The sequence below is a fragment of the Dermacentor variabilis genome, chromosome 9, assembly GCF_050947875.1.
Source record: "Dermacentor variabilis isolate Ectoservices chromosome 9, ASM5094787v1, whole genome shotgun sequence".
Lineage (NCBI taxonomy): Eukaryota > Metazoa > Arthropoda > Arachnida > Ixodida > Ixodidae > Dermacentor > Dermacentor variabilis.
The window spans coordinates 137352027-137379344 of record NC_134576.1 but is presented as its reverse complement, the minus strand read 5'-3'; the positions used below and the strand labels follow the sequence as shown (position 1 = coordinate 137379344).

The 27318-nt window shown below is 44.1% G+C and overlaps 1 protein-coding gene across 11 annotated transcripts in view; it reads right to left on the bottom strand.

Annotated features, from left to right (window-relative positions):
• Positions 1 to 300: 300 nt before the first annotated feature.
• Positions 301 to 27318, bottom strand: part of Pfrx (6-phosphofructo-2-kinase/fructose-2,6-biphosphatase) — a 149839-nt gene continuing 122821 nt past the window's right edge. For 7 of the 11 annotated variants that reach the window (XM_075669643.1, XM_075669640.1, XM_075669641.1 and 4 more), the window contains one exon: positions 23827 to 25276. In XM_075669643.1, coding sequence (XP_075525758.1) covers positions 25035 to 25276 — 242 coding nt within the window. In that variant the 3' untranslated portion in view covers positions 23827 to 25034. Of the gene's footprint in view, positions 1527 to 6342; positions 6481 to 8875; positions 16051 to 23826; positions 25277 to 27318 lie in introns of those variants that run through there. The other 4 variants (XR_012822803.1, XM_075669634.1, XM_075669635.1 and 1 more) reach the window with 4 other exon arrangements.

Sequence of the window (27318 nt, the reverse complement as noted above, 5' to 3'; positions counted from 1 at the left end):
TGACCAGGCACCAAAGAAACCCGATCCGTGTTGCGTTGAGATGCTTGGAACTATGGAAACTCCAGAATCATCGAAGCCGCAGCACAGCGTAGGGGTCTTCCGTATTGCCCTGCTTACATGCGTTGTCGCGCTTTCTGCGCACGGTCAGCTTGAGCACTTGCAATTTTTTTTAAAGAGTCATTCAACAGAAAATTTGGTGCCTATTAGCATAACGTTTATTGTCTCAGAACGAAACCCATGAACGACAATATACACTCTCGAGTTTCTTCGTTCTACTAAGCAAGCAACAACACTTTCGCATACTTTGATCATGAATCTAAAATTTATTACTTCCTGCTACAGTTCTGAAGTAAGCCGGACCCTCTCGACAGTCTTTGCGCGCGGGCGGTCTTCAAGCAAAGCCATAGCTACATGAACCGAACAACTAGGCTGCATCTACAACAAATTAACTATGTCTTAAATATTTTCTCTCAAAAGTTCTGGGCACTTGAGATCAACATACAGCGCGCATGAGGCGCGTGGGGCAAACGTGAGCAGTTGTGCCCAAAGTAGGCTCCAACAGGATAAAAATACAGTTGTAAATAAAATCTCCGAAACCGGCTATTTTCGCATTCACAGTGTAACAGGATTCAACGAGTGCCATCTGTCGCACGCATCTGGGCCAGGCGCTGGGAGAATATTTTCATGTGACCGTTTACACAAGCGGCAAAGAAAACGCCGAATTTCGTCGTGACGTCATCACCATAAAGACGGGAAACAAGTGCCGCTTGGTATGAGTTCGCATGCAACCGACACTGCCCAGTATTACACGACTTCAATTTAAAATACACGCGAAAAAGATATAATAGGGGGCGCACAAGAAGTGCACTATTCGGTGCGTCGCATTATTGCCGTACGTGGGATTCACGGCCATACCGCGCGTGTGATTTTGTTAACCACTGAACACAGCAGTTCCTTGCTAGTTATAGCGACCCGCTGCTCTTACGCACCTTTCCCCTTAATTATCGTGGGAAAGTGAGCAGCACACGTGTGGTTAACCACGTAACCATAAAGTTTCGTTTCTCACGGCAGGCCCCTGCCTGCGTATACTTTGATCGCACGCGTTGTGCGACGCGGCATCTCCTATGTATTAAACCGCACCTTCGCGTACGCTGCAAGGCGCTGCTAACGTCTCATGCCGCGTCCTGTATTACTTATTTTTAGTTGTGCTAATGAGATCTGCAATGAACACAACAGGAATGGGCATGGGGTTGGTGGTGGCGGGTGTATCGCATCGCACCAGAAAGAAGTCGTTTCGATCTTCGGTGAACAGAATGGCTTGAGAATGCTCGTGGTCGCGTAGCACATGCTGGACGCACAATTTCTATCGCCGTTTTTTTTTTTTCGTCGTCGTCGTCGTAGTTCCCGGTGAGCAGCGAGTCGAGCTTTCAAGACAGCTGGTGCCGTCGACAACGCCGCCGCTGCGCTCACAAGTGCGGGGGCACCGTGTGGAGGGCGTCGTCAGTGCTTCGTCCGGCATCGCAGTTCTGTATGGGGGAGGAGCAAGAGAGGGAGGGAGAGAAAGGGGAGGGGAGAAGTCGCACACAAGCAGAGCTGTCAGGGACGAACACAAGCGAATACATGAGCGACAGAGCACACAGGTGGAGCGACAAAGTGCAGGGTGCACCAGAACGAAAAGTAGCGCCAATAGTTTACAACACAATGTTTACCGCCGCTGTGGGTCGGTGGCTGTGACGTAGAGCTGTTCAGAACGTGGCGGTCGCATTCAGGCGGTGGAGGGTGGAAAAACAGTCAGTGCAGTTGTAACACGTTCTGATTTTCGTTCTGGCATTGCCACGAAGGTCGAGAAAGACACCTTTCCTATAAATCTTTATTACAAGAATAACCGGGAGCCTGCTTATATTAGCAGATAGCACTTAGATGCTCTTTTGCACATTTGTGGCACTAAGGCACATCTCGACCAGTGGAAAAGCACCACGTGTGTGTGTGTGTGTGTGTGTGTGTGCGTGCGTGCGTGCGTGCGTGTGTGTGTGTGTGTGTGTGTGTGTGTGTGTGTGTGTGTGCGTGCGTGCGTGCGTGTGTGTGTGTGTGTGTGTGTGTGTGTGTGTGTGTGTGTGTGTGTGTGTGTGTGTGTGTGTGTGTGTGTGTGTGTGTGTGTGTGTGTGTGTGTGTGTGTGTGTGTGTGTGTGTGTGTGTTCGCACACACACACCTGGAGCAGCACGTGGGGAAGACCTGGAGCAGCACGTCAGGCGAACAGCCAGGCGAACATCTCCAGAGAGAGAAGTGGTTCTTGAAGGGATAAGGAAAGGTTGACGCTGTTTTCTTATCACTAAAGCTTGTTTCTCTCTCTCCGCGACATTTGTTGGACTGCCATAGCGACTTAGAACGACAAGCCAAATATGCCATTGCGTTTAGGCACGCGTTGAACCTCTGCTGGTCAAAATCGATCCACTAGTGCAACTCCACCACGGCGTCACTCATAGCGGTTGTATTGTTTTAGCAAGGCCATCCAATCAAATAACGATTACTGCAGACAGAAGTACCGAGTAGGAAGCTGACATGCTGGTGCGTGACGAGTATAGTGTGCAGTATATGTATATATATATATATGTGTGTGTCTCGACGCACTTGTGCCCTTCATTGCAAGGCAGGTAAAGTGCGTCCTTTCATACTGTCTTACCGTGCACGAAAACATTCGCCGACACCGGCGATAAAAAGCCAAGTCTAAGGCCACGGCAAGCCTTAGCTTCGTGGCAAAAGGGGCGCATTTGTAATAACAAAGAAGTAGGTGCGAACCTAAAGACTGGCGTACTTCAGTGCTGGGACAACAAGATAGACGCATGAAGCGATTGTGCGATATGTCTGCCACTTTTGACGACATTCAACAAGTAAAGCTTCTAGAAACTCGCCGTCTTCTACTTTCTTCGAGAAAGGGGAGGAGCGATACAATCTACAGCGTCGTCCACTCTTAGGTGCAACACGGATAATTCAAGCATTCGTAGAAGCTTCCACTGCCGTTCCATACTTAGTGGGCAACGCTGTTGACGCTACGCAAGTAGTGCGGTCATAGAAGTATCATTCCTAGCCTTTGAGAGCGCAGTTTTTTTTTATTCTGCGACGCCTTCTACAGAATAACCACGTAATATGTTACAACTACAACTTGTTGACTTAAGGTTACGTCAAATAATGTATTATACGTAGAATCCTTCGTTTTCGAGTTTTATATTGAATTCGGGGGGTAAAAAAATCGGGTGTTAATTTTTAAGAGGGAAGCCGCGGAGAAATCGGGGGTTTCACTGTCTGGCAGCCGAAAGTTCGGGGTTTTTCTTGTAACCTTTAAAAACAAGTAACAAGCGATGGTCTTCTTTTGGACACAACTATTTTGTTTAAACAGGCGAAATCACCTACACGAAAATGTAATTACAAAGAGAGCTGCTCGCAAATCACGTGACCAACACATCTCTGCAAATCCTTATCAGGAATTAATATAGTTTAAGGAAACCATATTAACAAAAACAACAAATATAGACGGGTTTGGCGATCTTTCTTTTTTGTTCTCTACACTATTTAAGCAAAAGAAAGAAAGTGCGAAAAGTAGTGCACAAAGACATGCTTCACCGGAGACGTGATGCGTTTCCTCATCTTGCAAGTCTTTGCTGACGTAAGTTACCATATGCACTGGGAGCATTTCTGCGTCCACGCTAGACCTGTCGGGTCTTTGGCCCTCGTGTGTTGTCCTGTCTTACTGGTCCCGAACATATGTTCTTGCAATAAATTTAATAGTATACCAATTAGACGATGCAGCCGACCTTCTTTGAACGCAACGTTGTTGGGTAAACATCCTCTCAACATCACAGCTACCACTCGCAATGCAGAGAAACGTCAGCGCTGCGTTACTTCTCTTCCTAGCGAAATCACCGCCGCTTACATGTGTGCGACGATCAGGAAATGCTAGGCAAAGCGCCATTGTGGTATCCACGTTAATGCGGCTACCAAAGACGTAGCTACTAAAGAAAGGAACGAGCTTTCGTTCGCTCAAGGCTGGCATGGATATAATAATATACAAAAATATATGCCTGAACCTAAAATGAAGCGTAAACCATATCCATATATCAATATTAATAACATCATATACGCAGCTTGACCACTTGCTCACAAAAGGTGGGCAGTGTTCTTGTTTTTGTAACACCTGCATTTCTTTATCCCGTATGACAGTGCAAACTTCGGGGAGAGATCGGGTTTAACCCAACTTTCATAAACTTTGTTCGGGGTACAGAAATCGGGAATTATAGGGCTTTAGCCGAAGACAATGACCCTAATAATATGTACAATTTTGCGCTTGCGCTATGCACCATACTATATTTCGGTCGAGAGCGGAAGCGTTGCCGTGTGATCACTGTGTGCGACCCCTGTCGCTCAGATCTGTTATGGTGCACTAGATTAGACTATGTACTGGATGTAGTTCTCTATAGATCTGTTATGCCTTCCATATAATACTTGCTTAATATTTTGGCACATAAAGGTACAAAATTTAATGTTACGGAGATAACGTGACGCATATACCCATGTACTTTTTTCTTTCTTTTTAGTCGCGAATGCTAGCAGCGAGACATTTATCTCTAGCCTTCCCAACATTGCCTGCAATGTACGAAACGGAGTATACATACACACACACACATATATATATATATATATATAGTTTTGCCATTAAGACCTGCAGGGCAATTTTTCACTGATGGACACTTGTGTAATTCGTCAGATCGTTCACTTTTGTTCCCATAAGGTTACTAGGTACGCACCCAGTCAAGCCTGTTGAAGGCTTTTTGTCCGCGCTCCTAAACGTTCTCTGATGTTTGAATAAAATTCGTTCGTTCGTTAGTTAGTTAGTTAGTTAGTTAGCTAGTTAGTTAGTTAGTTAGTTAGTTAGTTAGTTAGTTAGTTAGTTAGTTAGTTAGTTAGTTAGTTAGTTAGTTCGTAAATGTTGGAGGTGTACCGGAATGAGAGCCAATTAAGTACTTCACCTAAGATGTGCTCCGGCCACTAAAGACGTCACGGCGGGCTCGTAAATGTTTTCTGCTAGCTTATCACACTTAACGACGCAGGCAACAAAAAGTCGCCATTTTGGTGGGCAGTGGTATAGACCAAGGAGGAGTGCCAGTACTGGAAGGCATCGCAAATGCCGTTCTCCGTTATGTCCTGAAGCTATCGCAGTAACCGGCTCTCGCGTTCGCCCATCGTTGGAGTGGTAAGCTGACACCAACCGACGTATGGGCCTGTTACTGTTCGCTTGCCGTGCCTTCGCTGTTAAGAATTCAAGGCAGCAGAACACAAGCACGCGTTCGGCGCGTAGTTCAGCTTGCAAGCAGCGCGTTCCACTTGACCTACGACAGGCGGTGACGACCACAGTGTGGAACAAAACCATGACTCTCGTCGTCTCTGCGACACCAGCGGAAAGCTGCGGTACCGAGAGCCACGAAAGGCTTTCCGTAGCAGCGCGGTTGCTACGTCGCAGGTTACGCTAGAGTTAAAAAGTGGTGACAGTGTAGACTATAATATTGACTGCACCCTTGTTATTGTGTTTCGTCCCATGTTCGATAATGTCATGCGGAACAGGCGTTTGCTAGGGCACTTGTCCTAGTACACGCCGTGAATAGTGCAAGCGCCCTAACAAGCATCCATGGGATGTGATACAATGCGTTACAGCAATGCAGGACACCAGGTACGGCGACTTGGCACCACCAACTACACCAACGTAGATTCGGTTACAACAGTTATTTTTTGTGGAAACAAGGGTTGCCAACTCTCTAAGCAAGGCGTTGGGACAGGTGTTATAAGGTGCAAAGTGTTTAAACAGATAAGTGGCTACTTTTAACAATCGATGCTATATACTACAAGTAAAATTCCGCTTCAAAATCCAGTCCTGGAAATTGTCGCATTATAGGTAGACGTTCCAATTCTGTTCTACCGCGTTCGATTGACCGGAGTCTGCAGAAGCTTTCACGAAAGATTTTATCTCATCGCTGGACCACTGCGGAGTATAACCGTAACAACAAATCCGAAAAGCACAAGAGAGTTTGGGCAGTTGCAAGCCACACGTTCGATACGCATGCTGACCACCGAACATCTGATGTGGTATCCGGCTCCTTTCTCCGAACGTCTATTCGATATGACCTCAACATGGGGCCCGGGAATTTTTGATAAAGTGGTTGGCAATCCTAGTACAAACGTGCGTGGGCAGATGGCGCTGAGCGCGTGCCGGTCGATGCACTGGGACCAGATTCACGCATGGCTAATTAGGACGACAAAGAACTGTGCAGAGCATTGAGGCTATATGTGGTTACCGCAAAGTAAATCCGTGCGCCAGGTAGGTTTGTACGTGCGACCGGCTTCACAGGCACCGCGGCCAGGGGGCTGTATATTTCGCGAAGGACGTCTGGATGCTTGAGCTGGCCTTTGCAAAGCTGCCGCTAGACGGCAACCTACGGTAAAACGGAGCACAGAAGGCGCAATGTGAGTACCACCGACCATGTTCCTCGATCATACGGCGGTAACGTTTCGCAGTTTCAAGTGGTATCGTGTTACTTCTACAGGTCTAAGATGATCGACGTCAGACGAGCATGAAATGTCGGTATTCACAGTGGTAATACAACGAATGTCACTCAAGCTAACGTTCTGACAAAGGGACGAAGACAAGTATTTAAAAAAAATAAGTATAATAACGAGCAACAGCGCAGACATGTACCAACCGACCCAAGTTGGCACTTCATTTAAGACAAGTCCCCTTGTCGAAACCTCGGCTTCAGCGACATTCCTTGTTCTACCGCAGTTAGGCGCCTCAAGCCTCCACTTTGCTGTGAACCTCTCTCTCTTGTGTTGTCTTAAAATGTCAGTTTTTTTTTCTTGTATACTAAATTTCACACCAAAGGGCGTCTAATACACGTACTAAAAGAGAGCTGCAGTGTCTCACTGCTACATTGCACACGATGAGCGTAAATGTTTTGTAGCTGGTTGCCATCTCGACGGGCATTTTTCTTTCTTTTTTCTGTCACATATTTAAGCTCGTCGATGCGACTGGTTTCCTAGGCGCCATGGGGCCCGTGTTACAATGATGCGCGTGACACAAAAAATATAGTAGACGATATAGTGTCGCACTAAGCACTGAAACCACACAGGTGTCCCAACGATGCAAGAAACAGCTCAGTCATTATACCAAAAAGGAGAATAACTACACACAGTAGAGCTCGAACGTGCTCTTTACTCATTGCTGGTCCTCCTATAAGAGCACGCGTCTACGGAAAGAATATCTGTGTTTGGCTTCGCTGCTGACTGATTCATACAGGTGCTAGCCCATATATAGCATTTGCGACATGCCCCGCAAGTTGTCCTTGAGTGCGTGCGTAGCTCGCTAGAACGCACTAGTTAATGCTGGCTTTTCCACACTAACATACGTTGTGGGGCGAAGACCGCCTCAGTGACTTTCTTTTCTTGTTTTTTTCTTTAATTTAATAAGAGGCAACCTACATATTGAAGGGAGGATCCGTGTCGCCGTGAATGTAACTGATAACGCAATCGAACGACGTTGAGCGTCATTACAAGAGGAAAGAAAGAACAGGATTTCACAACCGCAGGCAGCCCTGAAAAGTGTAAGTACATGACAGGAATACATGCAGTAAATTAAGAAACGTCACCTGCGTATGCACCACTTATTTATCTTGGGTATGTAACATGAGATGCGCTCAAAGCGGCGATAATCTTAAGTGACCAGAACCCGAGCCGACAACTTCTTGATCACGCGCAGGATGTTTTCCTGCAAATCGCCACAGCTTTTGCCAACCGATAAGTGCAGCTGTTCTTTAAAAAACGTACACACGCTCTTTCAAGAGGATGCCAATGCGTGCCAATTACCTGCACTCACTCCAGATGGCTTCCGCTAAGCGAGAGCAGACAGCAACGTACCGCTGTCGCCAAAGTTTGGACATATTACAACCATTAGAGACGCAGTATACTCCGGCTATAATTTCTACAAAAAGCGACGTGATAATAATGAGGGCAACCTTTGAGCAATACTCGTACACTGTAGAATCGTAACTCTTTCCAATGGTCAAAAAAGAAAGGAAAAAAAAGCAAAATTAACTATCATCCTTTCTGTTGCACGGCCTGGTTGGAGCAGACTCTAAACAGGCCGCGCAGTCCAGCTCGTCGTCTTATATGCCAGCATTTCAACGCTCTGGACCTGTTAGGCTAGGGCATGATTAGGGCCTGACAGGCCCCAAGTCTCCTACATAATCCTCCGTACTTAGAATTGCGTTTACGTTTTCCCTTACTACTGCAGCGAGAGTTATCTGACGATGCGCAACCGATGACGATGCGCTCGTAAGGAACGAACAAAATGGTTGTTTCTAAAATACCACCAAGTTCCAGCGCCTACCAGTTGTATAACCAATCATGGTTACGAAAATTCAGCGCAAACGCAAGGGACAAAGAAGGAAATGCACGACACGCGCCCTGTCTCCCAACTGCGTTTCCTTCGTGCATTTCTTTCTTTGTCCCTTGTGGCTGCGCTGAATTTTCGTAACCACGGTTACAACTGGCCTATTAGCAGTATTGATGTGCAACCAATATTTCAAGCAGGTTTTCAGCCATAAATAACAGGGGATTAGATCCTCGACACCCGTGGCGGGTGAGAGATTGCAGCTAGTGATCTTATTACGACTCTACAAGAGGTCTGCAGCGCTGGTAGTGCAACAATGGTGCCACCTGCAGGGCCCAGCAACAGCTACACTCATGCGCACGCTGGACTCGGAACTTTTGGAAATGGCTGTAAGTTACTACTGTCTGGATGTTATGTTGGCAAACTAGTCCACGGAACGCGGCACTAGCCAATAAAGCGATGCATGTGTGGAGCCGTTTGTAGATTCCATAAAACGCTTTTATTTCGTCAGGATTTTACAGTGGGGACTAATAGTTATGACAATAATCTAAGCACAAATACTTCAGTGTAGTGTTCAGGCCATATGCACTTGTGTACAAGGAGATCAAAAATATGCTAAACAATCACGTAATATATATATATATATATATATATATATATATATATATATATATATATATATATATATATATATATATATATATGCAAGCACAACAAGAACAACGGGTAGACTGTCTACACGGCGTCCAAAGTACTTAAAGGCCAACTGTAACGAATTTCTGGGCCACACGAAAAGCACTTTTCAGACAGTGCCGATAAATAGAAAGAAGCCCTTGTACAAAATTTTACGTTTGAAAATATTAGCGGAAGCGTCGCGAAAAAGTCACGTCACACCTTTTTAATACCGAAACTGAAAGGACGCTGTCATTGCCGCTCACCGTAAGCGACGCACGACTTGGTATGCGCGACCACATGACCTTTGAGATCAGACGTTGCCAGCGGCTTCCCGCGCTGAAAAATCTCGAAGGTAACATGCAGGGACTTCCGTCATACCCGCCATCCACCAAGTGAACGAACGGGTTGTCTGTTTAGGTGCTAATATTGAAAAGATGCTAATAATAAAATCAGACAGTTAAGTAATCGAACAGGTCTGAAGATTTGCCAAGATTGCTCCAGTAGTTGTACGCTATTCATGTATAACCAATTTAGCCTAACTTAACATTTCGTTGCAGGTGGCCTCTTAACGGTTGTGAAAGGTTCCCGTAGCATCTTGTTCAATGCAGGAAAGGTGGCCCCCTGTAACTTAAGAGCTCCAAAGCCACAGTGACGTGGTTATCCATACTCAATTTCACACAGAGCAGGCAACGCTGCGGAAGCTACGCAAGTAGTACGGTCATAGAAGTACCACTCCACGCGTTTCGCACTGCGATTATTTTTTTATCTGAGAAGCTTTCCACTAAATAATCACTTCGAATATTACAACTACAACTTGCGGACGTAAGGTTGCGTCGAGTCACGCATTGCCTGTGCACTGCTCTGCTTCTAGCGTGCGACGTACGACGTTTTTGGTCACGGAAACATGTCACTCCGCCCGCTCCGTGGTAAAGAGGTTCAGATCTGCGACACCTACCATGTGATAGTTAGTGGTACATATTTTGCGACAAAAGTACGAGACGCCGAAGTATATGAGGCATACCTGTATACTCGTATACTATATAATAGATGACGCACACTTTTTTTTTTTTCACGGAATCGAGCATCGATAACTCTTGCTAGCTTTCGGAGCCGTGCCTGCTATGTATGAAACGGTGTATGGTGTGCACCGACAGAAGAAATCTTTCTTTTCTTAATTGCCGGCTTTGACATACACAAAAAATACACAAAAGATGAAACATGTCAACAAGGAGTTTGCTGGCACGACATATTAAAATTTTTTTCAATCCGGCAAGTTTATCTAGCATGTCAATCCATGTTGGCTGTTCAGGGAGTGCCCGATGGACGTCCCTGAACCGTACTACAGATTCAATGAAGTGATCACGTGTAGGTCGCGAATTGACATCAGCATTGTTGAACTGCGTTCTAGTTTTCCACAAACTGTGGAGGACCAGGAGCATTATAGCGTCATACGGAAAAGCCTCCTTTCCTACCGGTAAGAATCTTATTCCATGTGGATCTAAAGGTAACTCTTTCTTTAAAGTCCTTTGTAGCACATCCACATGTCATCACGCGCCGTGTTTTCGATCTATCACTCGCCTAAGTATGCACGTTATAATGCGCGCTGATTGGGTGAGTCGTCCAACACAATGTCCGTCAATGCCGCGGAAATTATGGAAAAGCGAAAGTATCCCCGTAAATGATTGGATCGAGAATACGCTCTCGCATATTAGCTCTTGTCGCGGTTAATTTGCGATAGATAAAACGCACCGACCGCGCCACTTTCATGAGCATTCCCCCAGCAACAGTTGCAACCCAAGTCGCAGCATGTCACCTAAGGCCCGAAATAATAATTTAGAACCCAAACGCTTTTGGCGGAAGGAAAATCTACGAGGCTGCAACAAAAGATTTAGATCTCTTGATGTTACAACTGCGCCTCGTAAGAGCCGCATATCTTCTTTGACTAACCCGCATTTGACAAAGGGGACAGCATTATAGAGGGACAATGAGGAAAACATTAAAGGAACAATAAACAGATACACGTCATCAGTTTATACCAATAAAGAATTTTAAAAGCATTTCCGGTAATTTCGCAGTAGTAGGTTGATCATTAAAAGAGATAGTCTTATTTATTTATTATTGAGAGTTCGCGCCGTAAGTCCAGCGCCTAGCGTCTCTGCAGTGTATAGCATATAACGGTGCATTAACAGCGCCCATTGAAAGCCCAGATCTTTTAATCCCATTGACGGTGTAAAAGTTTCTGAAAGTTGCTAGGTTCAGTTTTTGGCCTCTTTTAGAATACAATGCTCTTCCATCTTTGCCGATTAAAAAAATTAACTAGGTTCATGCAGACACCATTAAAATTCTTCATGCCGCAGCGAGCGGATGCGGGGACCTCAATGCGGCGTCGCCACCTGTCTATTTTTGAGTCTTGTCTAACTTATCAAGTGTCCTCTCACGTGGCGAGAGACATTTTTTTTTTTTTAAATGCGAAAGCATTATATGCCTCGTGGAGCGACAATCCGCCGTAGTCGACGGTACCGAAACATGGTATCGAAAATGGCCGACGGCGCAAAGAATAAAAATAGGTCAGAAATGCTCGGATTGACGTCAAATTTCTCAGAGAAAATTTTGTACATTTAGACCGGGGTGGGAATCGAGCCCGGGCCTGCGTACCCGACGCCACGGTGGCTCCACGGTTCTGGCTAACTAAAGGCGTGCCTAGTGTGGGCGTCATTGCACACATCACGTCGCTGCCTTCTGGCTGACTAAACGTGTGGCCTAGGACGTGCGTTATGGGTGGATGGATGTTATGAGCGTCCCCTTTGGAAGGGGGCGGTGGGTTGCGCCACCGAGCTCTTGCTACTATACTGCCTAATATCCTACCTAGGTTAAACAATGGAAAAAAAAAAACACTATGAACTACCACGCCCAAATTTTCTGATCCCCTATTGCGAACTGTGCTTTTGTATGTCTCCGTCTTTTGTCGTTTCCCTACTTTTCTTCCACCAATCCTCCAACCGCCTCTGACAGCGCCACGTGACAGCGCCACCAGTGGAGAGAAGGTGGCATTACACGTCACGTCAGAGCGCGCTTCGGCGAAGCAGATTGGGCGAAGGGGAACACCCGCTGCTTCAGTAGCGCGCCAGGCATTGCGCGAGGGGAGAGGGCGTCGCCGCTACGCCAGATCTCCTTCGCTCTCGGAATCCTGTGTTATCCGCGCGTTCCTTGTTCGCGTAAGCGTCTTAAAGCGCTCGCTTGCCCGCGAGTTCCTAACTCGAATGAACGCTCAGCGGCGTTCAATTGAACATTAATGCTTTCGCATTCACAACTCGTGTAAGAAATACTTAGGTGTCCTTGGAACTTTTTTTTTTTTTGGGGGGGGGGCGGCGTTCTAGGAAAGTAATCTTCTAGTAAAGCTCTCGTTATTTTTTTTCTCTTTAGCACCCCTTTAAACTGAACATGCTTCACATATTACACCTCCAAAATAGCAAGTCGGTGGCTATTTAGCGTCACCGGATGAATGGCGAAGCGAAAATCGAGGCAAAACGAAAGTGCGGGTGGCGACGCCTCCCTTGATTTCCCGCACCAGCTCTGTGGCGTCATATTTAGCAAAGTCGGGTCGTTTATCAAAGTCAGGCCGCGGCTATTTACTGAGCTTCTCTCGTTGCACGATAATGATTCTACGTAGGCGAAGATACCGCAAAGCCCCTTACTCCACACAATTAAACAACCGGTACCGTGCCTTGGGCATGAAAAGAGGAATATGGCCCGTCAAGCCGTCATAATTTTTTTTTCGACGAACAAAAGCAAAGTTTGTTGAGCGGGCAGGACATTTATAACTATGCCAGCCAAGTCTAGTGCCTCCTCCTAGCGTTTCATTGACAACGGTCACTCTTGCTAGTAGCCCAAAATTCTGGAATCGCGCTAATCGGACTCCTTCGGTCGGTGCACAGTTTATTCACGTTTACCGTAGAAAAAAAATTGCAGAACAAAATTTTACGGTGGTGCAAGCAAAGACTGAACAACATACTGTGATATCGCACGGCCCATATTCAGTCACCAGAGCCGCTAGAGCCATTCTGTTATATCCGAGCGCTTGTACGGTTCGCTCCGCCCAGACGCTTAGCGGAAAGAGCGCATGCGCAAGAGGCTCAGCCGCTCTTCAGCTTTCCAGCTTCAGCTTTTCAGGCCAATTTAGCATCTTCTGGCAAGTGTAATTTAGCGTACAGGCTTGTTTAAGAATGCGTTAAGCGCAACTAAGCGTCCAAATCAGTATAGAGCGCTCCTCCATAAAGGTCCCCGTATTCTAAAACATTCTTCCACTCAACACTCCATCTCGACTCTGAAAATTTGGTGCCAGCCCCGCCGCCCCTTCACAGAAGCAGAAGACTGTGCTACATACACAGTCTACAACAACCTTTGAGAAACTTGGTGTCTTCTGTAGTGGAGGGGTGGCGCTGTGATAAACTCAGTGGTCAAGCATTGTTTCAGATACGGGGGTTGCGTGACAAGTGCGTGCGAAGCGCGTCGTAAGAACGCTCACTCAAGTGCTCTAGCACCGGCCTTGGTCACACACGGCTAACTCGTGAACCTGCACGATATATCACCAACGTGGCAAAGCAAATACCGCATACAATGCGTTTCACAAGCGTAAGTGCGCGCAGCGCACGTGTACAGAAAGGTTCATGCGCGGTACTCAACCCTATACACACTGTCATTTACAAGAACCTGCGCGCGCGCGCTACCGGCACCGCCGCAGCGACGCGCGCAACCCTGTCCGTGTCTGTTACCTACGACTGCGTAACCACTAAACGTAGGAATTGTGCAGAATACGTTTTATGCCCTTGAAGTTCCGTTACGTAGTTCGTCCAAGCGTCCGAGTTGAACGCCGGCAAAGCCAAATGCATGCGATAGTCATTGCTGGTACCGACTTTGTGTTCTCGTGCAATGGTCTCGTACGCGAGCAATCCCGAGACCAAATCCCGAATAACAAGCATGATTAGATTCAATAGAACAATGAAGCATTAGCGTAGACGGGACGAGACCTGCAATGAGTGGCGAAATCTTCTGATGCTATGGTTCAAATATGGAGCGCCAGGAACGTTGCATTGTACGATACAGTCGACAACAGTTAATACGACTATTCCGGTACCGCAAGATTTCGCCGAGTTATCCGAAAGGTCGAATTAGCGAACGGCGGCAAAATGAACGAATACAATTTTATTTAGATATACATTTCTTACTGCTTGACATTTTCTGCAGTTTTCCCATGTTGAAGCGCGACTCGAGCGATCAACATGCGGCGAAAAGCGTCGACGCGGTCAAACGCTGCCTCAGCTTTGATCTGTCACGTTGCTGACAGTGCCGTAATCGTTGGGTTACCCAAAAACCTCAACGCTGTCGTCGTCGTCGGTGAGAAAGACTTCAAAGGAGGCAAACGCAGGAGCACCGTCTGCTGAGGATGACTTCTTGGGCGAGTTGGTGTCTACTTAACATGATTTTCATGTTAGGTAGCTGAATTTCATGTCTTCAAGGTTTCCTAAACGCTACAGGCACGTGAGGGGAAGCAGGTACAAGTCCGTGGGGTTCAAATGAAACGAAGCAGCATGTTTGCGCATTCTAACTAACCAGTCTTCCTGCCACAGCGGCGCATTGTTTCTCCCCAGAACATTTCAGTGCGTTTGCTTGGTAAGTGCATCTGGCGAGACGTTTACGCCTTCAGATAAGCGGAAGAAGCTTTTAATGAGAGAAAGTTTGGAAGTCAGCCTGACCTGCTCATAAATGAAAAATAGTCAAGCATTGCAGGAGTTCCGTGCATCGTAGGTACATCAGCATCGCAAGGCGTTGCCACATTCGCTGCTAATCCAAGGCCACTCGATAATCCTGTATACGGCTTCCCGTGTTCTACGCTAATGCATCTCCGTCATTTTAGAAGATTAGATTATGGGGTTTTGCGTGCCAAAACCACTTTCTGACTATGAGGCCCACCGTAGTGGGGGACTCCGGAAATTTCGACCACCAGGGGTTCTTTCACGTGCACCTAAATCTAAATACCACGAGTGTTTTCGCATTTCGCCCCCGTCGAAATGCGGCCGCCGTGGCCAGCGATTTGATCCCGCGACCTCGTGCTTAGCAGCCCAACACCATAACCACTAAGCAACCATGGCGGGTCGTCATGTTAGAACTCTCTATACATAATCGTAAGACATGTCACCGGTTTTTCACCCGCTTTATCGTGTGTGTCCTTCAGCGGTTGTGTACCTCTGCTGGCGGCATAAAACGTATTATGCATTACTAAAACGCCATTTACAACTTACCATTTACCTCGTTCCCTTTCACCCACGCACACTTCCGTGGGTGAAAGAATCGCCAACTCCGCACACAGGCAGCTGCGGTTCAATTCGCGCACACAGGAGCCGTTTCGGACGGGATTCCCACTGTCCTATCACAACTCAACTTCCCAAGTGCATCAAACACAGCACGTTGTCGCCGGGCTTGCACATCAGGGAAAGTTTATCACATACTCCAAAGGATCACAACACGAGCCGCACCTCATTAGACAGAGGAAGGAAAAAAAATTAAAGCAACAGACAAGATGGCGGTGCACTGTGGGCAGGGCAAAAGGTGCAGGTGCCATCACACCGATTCAGCCATTAAAGTGAATTCTTCTCATCCATGTATCTTCAGACAAAGTTACCAAGGCCCTAAGACTTTTCGCCAACAGGGGTGTCTTCATGAACAAGTACGTATACACAACATCGGGTCCACCGCAGGCTGTGTTTTTTTTTTGTCGCTTTTGTGTAGTGGCCGCAAGGTTTCTACATAACGCCAGGCCAAGATGCTGTCCATCTCGAAACACGGAGGATCATCGAAAAGAGGAGAGGACGGAAGTCTAGAGATGCGGTAAATGGGGTCACTCGTCGTTCTTAGCCTTGAACTTGTCCTCCAAAGTTCCTGGAATCTGAAAGACAATTTTTTTGTTCTCCATGAAGGTGTTTGCATGTAACGAGGAATAAACCACACGACGTGGATTTTCAGGAAAGAACTTGCATAAGGCTGGTGTTCCACTTCAGCAAACGTGGGATCGACAGTGTTCAAGGGGGCTACTGCACCCACGAGTTACTGCAAAGCAGCGATGATGAGGACTGCAACGTGATAAAATGGTGGTGGAGACAAATACATGGACTTCTGCAATATGTGTTCGCAGAATATTTTCATTGCTAGGCACCGGAGGGATTACTTTCCACAGGCTTCGCAGAAGGGGCTATAGAACAACCGATTGAACATGCACGGTAATTAAACCGAAAACGGGAACAAAAAGGAGAGAAGTGTAAAGCAAAGGCTAGAAACAAGATGTGGAAACACGAAAAATACCTTGATACCGAAGTGACAGCAGGAATCACTTAATGAAAATTTCATAACTCGTGATGCTGCTCTGTGGCCATTTACTGGTTGGTAGCATCAATTTGAAAGATGCCATAAGAAGGACGTGGTGGTGGTGGCTGAACCAAGTCTAATAACAGTCGATATTTCGAGCCGTATTTTACATAAAACATGATCAAATGATGCCCATGTGCCTACAAGAAAAAAAGAAAGATTGGGAAATGTTTGATAAATAGTGCAAGTACTGAGGAAGCATACTTTGCAAAGATGGCAGCTACTATGTGAAAGAGCAGTAATTCCATTAGTACCACAAAAAGAAATGGTGGGAAGCTGTATTGCTACAAGGAGGGAGGGGTTATGACAAATTCCTGCCTCACCTTGATCATACAACTGCCAAATGTCCACGTGCAGCTACAACTATGTTTCTTTTTTTTTACTTATAGGAGTGGTCAAAATAAACTTCACTGCACGTCACAAGCACCACGCGTCGTCGGCACAGTCAGGTTTTTTTTTTATTAGATAAAGCCTTGGCCCAATTGACCCACTGACTGCACACAACTTGGTCACAATGCTACATGGTAGATAACCCATGTGTGCCAATTGTGTATGGCACTGTGCTTATTAAGGCCATCACTACGCTCACGCTGTGGTACATAAAACTGACTGCCCAGGCATTTGGGTAGCGCTATCTTTCGACATGTTACCATCCAAGTAGGCTACCTGTCAGTAACTGTGGCTCCCTTCAGGGAAGTTGGGCATAAATTGTATTCAAGCTTACCATTCCAACTTGCATGTCCATGTCCTGAGTCACTTGTAGTAAACCATCTCTTGAGTAATTACTTCACAATGTAAGAAGACTGCTGATATGTTTTCTGTTAACCGCCAAGCGAAATTCTTCCCCAACAGTGCTCGAAGCACACATTTTTGGCATGCTATGAATAACAGTGAAGGTATTGCATATAACTGGACTTTCTTGAGAATGCATGCCTTGCTGCTACAATAATGAAAAGTGATGGTTGTTAAGCGTGCAGTGCTGAAAATGATCAATATATCTAAGTGTATTTTCTAAATAGATTAACAATTTGCTCAGGAGGAACTGGTGGGCTAGTTGGTTATACACGTCTATTGGATCACAGCGCACAATAAATCGACAGGGACTGACAGAGTAAATACACCACAAAGTGCTAGCTGCAACTGGGCATTTGCAACTGGGTAACCAGTTGCAGTCAGTGCTTTGTGGTATCTTTACTCTGTCAGCCCCTGTCGATTTATTGTGCGCTGTGATACAATAGACAGTAACAGAATGACAGCAAATGCTTTTTAGGGTCATAACCTGTTCTACAATTATGAGGGACTCATGGCACAGAACATGATGTTCTAAGTTCATACTGATTTCAGATCATACATCCACCAAACTAATGTTCGTGCACTTCTTTAAATGCTATGCTCTGCTGTACTGACACACATTCCACTACCTTCTGTATGCACTGACTAATTATGCATGTGCAATCTACTGAGCAGAAACCAAGAGGTGACCTGCTTTGTGGGTTGATGGAAATACACCAATGCTTGATTCTATAGGGATGACCTTAATGATTTCCTACTGGTACTCTTGATTTTAGTATTAATACTGCCTCTTTTAATCCAATGCAGCTGGACTATTGGGAGATTTATTGTGTCTAGCAAGAATAACACAGCAGTGATGCTAAAATTGTAGCAAGATCTATTTACATAGCAATGTTCTGACAGTGAAATGAGAGGAGTATTGTGGAACTATGACACCTGTTCCAGATGGTGTGGCAAGGATTAATGACCAAATGCAACGAAATTTTGGACCACGTAAAAAGCCTAGTTTAATATAGAGCAGATAAAGAGAAGCCTCCGTGTAAAATCTGACATTTGAAATATGAGGAAAATATTACGAATAGCTTGCTAAAATAGCAGTTTTTGATGCTGAAACTTAGAAATGCCCCTATTACCACTCGCCAGAAGTGATGCATGACCTAGAATGCACAGCTCCTTGGAATAGCCTCACTGATAAGGCCATCATCCGCGGCCACCTAGAAAAATCTCAGGTGCTGTGAAGGGCCTTACGTCAAAGTGACAACCACCAGGGGGAGAATTCTGTAAGTACCCACTTACAGGACATGTCCATTTCTTTTGCTGCTGAAGTTCTGATTGGCTGGGCTGGAGTACGTGTCAGAAGGAGACAAACGCCCCCAGCCAATCAGCACTTCAGCAGCAGACGAAATGGACATGCCCACTAGGTGGGACCTTACGAAATACTCCCACCCCTTCTGATGCACGAGTCTTTTGCTTAGGTTCTGTACTACTTGCAACGAATGTAGCCTACGTGAAATTCCATTGCAGTTGGTGTTTAAGTTGAATTCACTGAGGCAGCAGCTGGTGCAGCATTTCGAACATCAGGAGCAAAGGTCAATAATGCACAGAATTAGGTGAATGCAGCTAGCAAACAGGAGACTAGTGCTACAGACCTTTTTTGTCAAACAAGCCAGAACAATGCATATATTGTGCCAAGACTATTCTCATGCACGTGTACTCAATCATTTAAGGTTACCACAAAGAAATGCAAGAATGATGGTGATGACTGCGAAGATACCAGCAAGCGGTAAACAAAATCTTCCTTTTATTAACGAATTTTTTTTGAATAACTTGCATCACAGCACTGCGGGCACAACTATTGACATTGGATTGAATACTCAGTTCAGCTACATTGCACAGCACTAAAACTGAGAGGTACACAGACAATGCCAAAAAAGGTACACTGTTCGGTGTCATGCTTTCTTCCTTACAGAACAAGTAACATCAAATGGATAGGGTACGTATCCATTCATTTGGAATGGCAAATATGTTTACAATGTAGCTACATTGAGCAAGGTAATAAAATCTTCGTATCACAAAGGTCACTGTCATGCTTAAGGGGATCACAGAAGGCTAGCTTATGATGCTTGCCACTGATGCACACACTAATAAATGGTTGCTTAAGAGCTCTAGCAAGAATAACTATCACAGCTATGACATAAGCTAACTAGAGTTGTCCTGCATTGGCACATCCCAGCAACATGCAGACAAAAGCAATAAATGAATATAAAGCAAGCAGCAGATGCATGTAAAAAAAGTATATGGAGATCAGCATTGCCATTTCATCCACCAGATTTTACTGTTGCCTTAGTACAAATAATGCTTCTTGAGCAGACATTCGATAGAGATTGAATAAAATTTTTAAGCAACTTCCCAGTGCATTTGCAAGAATGCTTAGTAGGTTCTAGGACATTTTTAATGTTGCTTTAAGTGACTATTTTGGGAGAAAAATCACAGCAGTGATCTGCCATAGCCCTCTGTTAATACATATATTACAATAAAATGCCTTCACGCAGATCTTCAGGAACACAGTTCATCATTAAAAAGAAGCATTTTTCAAAAGATTTAAAAAATTCATTCACTGTAGATTTAAATGTCACCACAGAAAATAGATCTACCCTAGACATGCCTATATAACATTGTGGCATTGCTTTAATTTTAAGTGATACTTGCACTGATTGAATAATACATGTCTCCTTTACTTAACCTTACCTCTTGCGGAAACATTTCTTGGTAGATTTTTGTGTGATTTACAAAATATACTTTAACTTTTAGCACATATTTAGCGTTTTAGTACCATCATTGTAAGAACAAAATGGCAAAGTTGATGCAGGGGTTATTCATGCAGAAAGCTTTACATTCAAGACGGGCAAGAATAGATAAGAACAGAAAACAGTCAAAAGTAAGATTTGTAGACATGCAAACTACAAGCATGACATGATGACAGATGTGCTCTGATGTTGATATTTCAGCTATGACTCAATGACGGATTTGAAATGATATCGAAAATGTTTGTTTTTGGACAATATATATGGATAATTTCACATGATATGATGCATATTATAAATGTAATTAATGCCGATCACCAAGTTTGCTGAAAAGTACACACTGGAAAATCCACGTATAGTACTATTCATAGAAGGTCATTAAACATGTTAACGGTGGTCAAAGACAGATGCATTAACACAATGGTGATTGCCTCTTTCGTGTTATTGCCATTAATGCACACTCAACTGCACAGAAAATGAAAACGCAAGCCATTTGCATTATTATATTGCATGCATTTTTATGGCACAAAATATGGTGAGCTGCTGAACTGCCATTAAAAGGCACCAATGCTGCTTCAGCACAAATGGATTGCACAAACCTGGTCATCAGAACAATTTTCAACAATGCAATGAGCGGTTATGCAGCTTTTCTCATTTTTTTAGGTTTCTTCTATCAGCTGTTTTTTTATCATGACAGAGCAATCAGTAAACCTGAATATAGGAACAAGTGCTCTAGCTTAAAATACTGCATTAAACTGCACCATATGTGCAAAGGAATGCACTGCATAATTATGACATGGGTTAGCCCTACTGTGAGGAAAGCCAGGATAATATGCCATAAAAGGAAGAGCATTTCCAACACGATTAAAACACTAAATGGAACAAATAATAGTATAAAACAATATAGCACTGTTAAGAATATATACAACATTAAAAAGAAAAACGTGCTAAATGTAAACAACAAAAGAACATGCCCGCATTGGAGTACTACAATGTGATACTTACCGTATATTCCTGTAAATAAGCCGTCCGAAATGACATGGAGCTGAAATCTAAGTGATGCTACGACCTTGCCAAACTCCAAGATAGCCTCCATGCACTGACTCGTACACACAGGAAACTGATGTCACCAATCACAAAAAAAAAGTTGGGAGCCAGCAATTGCTACAATGCACCTAGAAGATACAGTGCTCTTTGGACCTCAATCCAAGTTGCACATTCTAGGCATCCACATATCACTGTGTCTTTTGAAAGCTAGGCTTCCGCATGCACTGCTAGCTAGCACATCAGGTAAAGTGCGAATGCTTTCAAGATTGTAGCTCTGTAAGCGGCACGGCTTATCTACTGAAAGATACGGCAATGTGAACACTTGAAAGTTGAGTATAGTATGTTCACAGGTACAACTGTACTCAGCTCACCCTACACTTGGCTGAAAAAATATGGCAATGTAGAAAATACAGCCAGTCATGTACACATGCCATAGAGGGACAGTCTACATGCTAAAACTTGTATTATGTGTAGAGTGAATGCTCTAGTGTCAACAAAAACTGCCAATGACCGACAAGGAGCATAACCTTGTGTAAAACACCAAACTTTTCATTGCACACCTTCTGTGAAGTTCTATTAACACATAACCTATACGGAAGTACTTTAGGGCTCAGAATAAGAAGCAGATATGTTACAATATCTTTCACCCCCCAGTGAAACTAATTACACCAACTTGTTCATGTGCTTAGTAAGTCTTCGTAACCACTGCCCAGATAACAGCACAATGCATTGCACCAACAAGGCTGCAATGCTCAAAAGGTCAATAAATATGCTGCTCACTAGAACAACATATAAAACCAGCAGACAGTGACATCAAAAAATCACAAAGGGCACATACTTAGTTTGATTAAAGTACCTCTGTGATTATAGCCAAACATTATATTTATGCTGACCTACAGTTGACACTTTCTAAGCCAATTATGAATATAGTCACCTTAATTTGTAGAAATAATATATCCAATGACTAGTATAGTTGTCAGGACAAAAAATTCAGCACGAATGGACAATGAATATATCCATCAGTTTGTTTGTACTTCCAGTTTTCAACACTAGATGTTGGCACTTGTCGACGTTAGTAATAATATTTGGGGTTTTACGTGCCAAAACCACTTTCTGATTATGAGGCACGCCGTAGTGGAGGACTCCGGCAATTTTGACCACCTGGGGTTCTTTAACGTGCACCTAAATCTAAGCACACGGGTGTTTTCGCATTGCGCCCCCATCGAAATGCGGCCGCCGTGGTCGGGATTCGATCCCGCGACCTCGTGCTCAGCAGCCCAACACCATAGCCACTGAGCAACTTGTCGACGTTAGTGACATTGCATATAGTCTTAACGCATTATGGGCTGCTTGAACTGTAAACATGCAGCAGTGATAAGCCAGGAAATTTGGTACAATTATTGTAATTTTTGACAGTGTGGGAGGGGTTAAATTTGTCCTTGCATCAATAAAATCACAACTTTTCTCTTCCCAACAAATTACTAGACAGTAAGCAAACAAGAAGTGTTTCCTTCATAATTTGCATGATTTCACTGTCTGTAAGCTACATATGATCATTCCTCTCAATTAAACTTGGAGCCCCTAAGCTAAATCTCGCAAAAGCATTACACTTTTGCTTCATCCTGTAGTGTGTGGCTATTATGTATGATGACAGAGGCACCAAGGCATGTGGCACTATGTGAACAAACCCACTTCTTTTTAAAGTGAAAAACATGTCAGGCAAGCAACAAAAGCCAAGAGTTTTCTTCAACTAAGGGCTAACTTAGGTACTGTATAGACATACATGTCAATGCTATATTAGGTCAGGTACAACAAAATTGCCACTTATAAAAGTAGACTGAGCAGTAAAAAGTAACCTGCCATAACTATAAAACACAGGACAACCATAAAATATGAGGGGTATACTAGTCCTACATGCTCAAATATAGTAGAACCTTGTTTGCATTTTCATGGTTTACACACTTACCTAAGTCATTGATGCATAACACTGTAAATATGCCGTTTGTATCATACATGTCATGTTTCTCTAGATATCAATTTTCACACATTTCTTTTTTTATTTCTGAACATGAGCGAGGTTCCACTGTACTAAGCAACAAGGCAAGGCCCAAAGTTTACTTTTGACAAGGTTACCTAGCACAATATAGATGCCAGAGCACTGAGAACAAGAAACCAAAGCCTAAGAATAAAAATAGACCATGCATGCTCATAAACAGACCATGCAGGTCAAAGACAGACGCCATTTTTCAGAATAAAGATGTCCCAGCCTCCATTACAAAGAATAATATCGTTGCACCATTTATACAAAGTTGTTGCACACAAAGGCAGCTGCAGTGTCCCCTCAACCAGATGAAATTAGTATGGTGTGAGCACTGATGATACTATTTCACACTGGTTCACAGAAAATGTGTGGGTCTTGGTGTCTTGCACTAAACCTTAGCACTTAACAGGCAACTCCTAAAGGAATTTCATGCTTTTGTAAGGGTATTGGCAAGGCATTAAGGTGTTATGTTTACAGAGGCAACTAAATTTGGCAGAAAAAGCAGATGATTGTTACAGTTACCTACTTTGTGTGTGTTAAACGCTATGATCATCACTGACACATTTCTGAATCGTGAAGTTACCTCGATGAAAAGCCAGATTCTCAGAAAGTTCGCTTATTTATTTATTTATTTATTTATTCCAGCTTGGACAGCGGTTTGACATGGTTCTTCAGGTCCTGGGAATTTCACTGCTGGATAAAAACTGTACTGCCCAAAGAACAAATGTTTCTGCCACTCTAAACTGTCAACTGCTACAGCACTCCACGAACACTGATGATACCCTGTTTAACAATGGTTCATAGCAAAGGTCTGGGTGATGTATACAGTGCCAAGACACGAGCCTAAGCATCAAAAGAATCGAAAAACAAGTGGGAAAAAGACCACAAGTGGGCCTTGCCTTGTTAAAGTCACAGGGCACACAGACAAGAGTCCCCTTGGTCTCTGCAACTCAACAGCAGCAACCCGAGCACTGCATCAGCTCAGTTCAAAGTTCCAGCTATCATTCACATCCCCTGCAGCCCAAACCAGAGACAACTCAGCATCGCAGCCAAGGACAAAAAAACAAAAAAAGAAATATTGCTTAAGCTTGGAAAGTAGTGCACACATTCAGTGTATGGTTGAACCAGCTCTTACAAGAACCTCACAGCATCAAAGTGACACATGATAGGATCCTGCCTTCTGGTCTACTTGTATCATCTCATTGTAACACTGTGAATGTGTAATTTTTTGACTGACTTATGTGCCCGCACAAAAAAGTGCACATATCATTACTCATTGCTGAGCTAGTTGGTACAAACTTCTAATGATTGGAAAACAGTATGATGTGAGCACAGGACAGGAAAGATGCTCTTTGCTATCTTGTTCTCATATCACAGTTTCACATCTTATTAACATGATCACACAGACTTGCATGTTTTTCTTCAACATGAAGTGGCAGATTTTCTTACATATGCAGAGACAGTACACAGGGTTCTGGTTTCGGCTCTTATTGAACTAGCCAGGTGGCTGTATCACTTCTGCTGCTAGAAAATTATTGGGCAAAAGCTACCCTTAGGGTAAAAAATTTAAAAGTAGAGCACTCCAAGTTTAGCCTTCTCAAAGAACTTGCCTAACACCCACTTTCAGCAAACTAATGCCCACACAGCAAGCATTCAGATTCAGCTGCTCTATGATAGCCCACAGACCTCTCATAAGCCATTGCAGAAGTTCATATCCAACCAGGGTAGACTAACAGCAGTAGTAAATCAAGGACTCCACTGCAGTGCTTGCACTGCTCTAGCTACTGCGAGTTGGCTGCTGAGACCAGTTGCTATGGTAGATATTCAGCCCTGCACAAAGGTGTCAAGCTGCACTAGCACTTCTTCGGTGATCTGCATTCCCTGCAGGTCAAGGCTGTCGACTGCAGTGGTGTCGGTGTACGTGCCGTCGGTACTTACGCTGGGCTTGGCGCGGTGTGTGTCCACTGCAGCTATGGGCACGCTGAACTTCTTCATCTCGCAGCCATAGGCCGTGGGTGTAAGCTTGATGATGCTGTGCAGTGGAGCACGCAGGTATGGAAGCTCCTCTGCGAGGCAGCCAGGCCATGATCAGGAGGCAGCAGCAACGAGAGAACAATAAGGAGGGAGGAAGGCAAGGGGATGAAGAAAAAGAGGAAGCACACATATGGCTAGCTTAGGGGCCAGTGGAAAAATGGTAAGTCAGTGTCAAGAAACAAACTTCAGGACAGATGTTAATGTTCACTGCAGGGCCAATGCCTGGCAGGGTATGAACAGACATGCATGTTACCCATGTTAATGTGTGAAGATCCCAGCACATCCAACATCGCTCTTTGCCCAATCGACTGCCACACTATCACACAATAGTGAGAACAACATTATGGCAGTTGTTGAGATTAACTACCGTGCTTGAGGAACAGACATGTCCTGTTGGGTGTTCAGACATCTGCACTGAACCTATGGCTTATATACATCAAGGGCATTAGGCCCTTGCAAGCTGTGTAAGGAAGTTGTCGCACAAGTTGGCACTTCCTAACTGAAAAACTGCTCAGTGAACTGCTATGAATTTAACTTGTGTCACATGCATGGCAAGTAACCTAAAGACACATGACCATGAGCTGCAATTTTGCTTATTAGTATTATTCTGCACAGTGGCAATTAGAGTACAGTAACAATGACACTACATCAATTTAGACATTGTCTATATGCTTTCTCAAATGCAGATATGTTAGGTTCACTTACAGGTTTACTGCACAAAAATTATGAAATCACTTGAATACCAAACACATGCTTGAACTTTGCAAGCTGTACAGAATAGAGAGATTTTCAAGAGATCAACTTAGTCAAAATGAACTGTCCTGGCCATGTATTTACCTGGATTCTTCAAAATCTAGGCTAGTCTAGAAAACGTGCACCAACACGGCTACAGAGACCAAATGGATATTTAATTTGAAGTTTGGTCACATCATAGAAACCGATAAAGAAACCTTGAGTGTAAGCACTAAAAACTATGCAAGCTGCAGAGTTCTGACCGCAGAGTACTACCTAATGCAAAATCTAGCTAAGACGACAAAACAATGAGATGAACTCCAAGCAGGCAAGCATACAATCACTCTGTAAAGGGTTCCAGAAAGCTTTAGAGCAATCTGTCAGGCAAACTAGACTAAACTAGCAGACAAGGACAGAAAACTGTTGCACTGGCATAATTGGCAAACAAATTCAGAGCACCTGAATTTCAGATGCCCAATTCCCCTGCAGACATTCTCTTTTAAAGATCACAGAAACCGACCACAATTGCAGTATGTGTGACCTGTTTGCTCCCTTCCATGAGCTTGCATGAAAAAGGCAATTAGGCTCACAGATCTCAATTGTCCTTGGATTCATGTCTCTTTCAAGATGTGTCTATGTGGTAATGGTATTCACAGGCCTGTGTCACAACAGGCTCTACAAGATTGTCCACACAAAACCATGTATTTGCAAATGATTTCTATAGTGTACAGTTATTGATTGTGTTTATCAAAGATTTGAAAAGCCCCATGTGCTATTATGAAAAGCAAACAGTGTCAGTACTACCTGTTCCGGGTGCAAAAGTTGGCCACCATGAATGTTTGAAAAAAATTTAAAGAAAGACAAGAGAAATACTCTCCAACAAATAGATTTGCAGCAGAAACATAGGCCTCAAGTTTCCTAAAATCGGCAATGACTCCAATGATGCTGATTACAGATTTACTTCAGCTAGTTTTCAAATGTCGACTGTGGCCTGTATACTAACATTTTAGTAACCATGATAAGTGCTAAGAAACGTGATGGCTCAACAGTGCAAAAATTATTTTTAATGCAAGATCATTTACACATCACGTTCATTCATTGTGCTTATTCTGTCACAAGCATTTTATAGCCTACAACTACGATAAGGAAAGTTGAAAGGCAGTCATTCCATCCAAAACCACCTGCTGATTTATTACCATATTTAATTTTTTTTGCCTGGGATACTGAATAAGCATTTATCACAGAAATTTGAGTGCAATGGGTCCTTCACAATTTTAAACTTTTTCACCTATTCCTCAAACACGAGGTTGCTTTATTAAGGTCACTAACGGAAGCAAGCTCC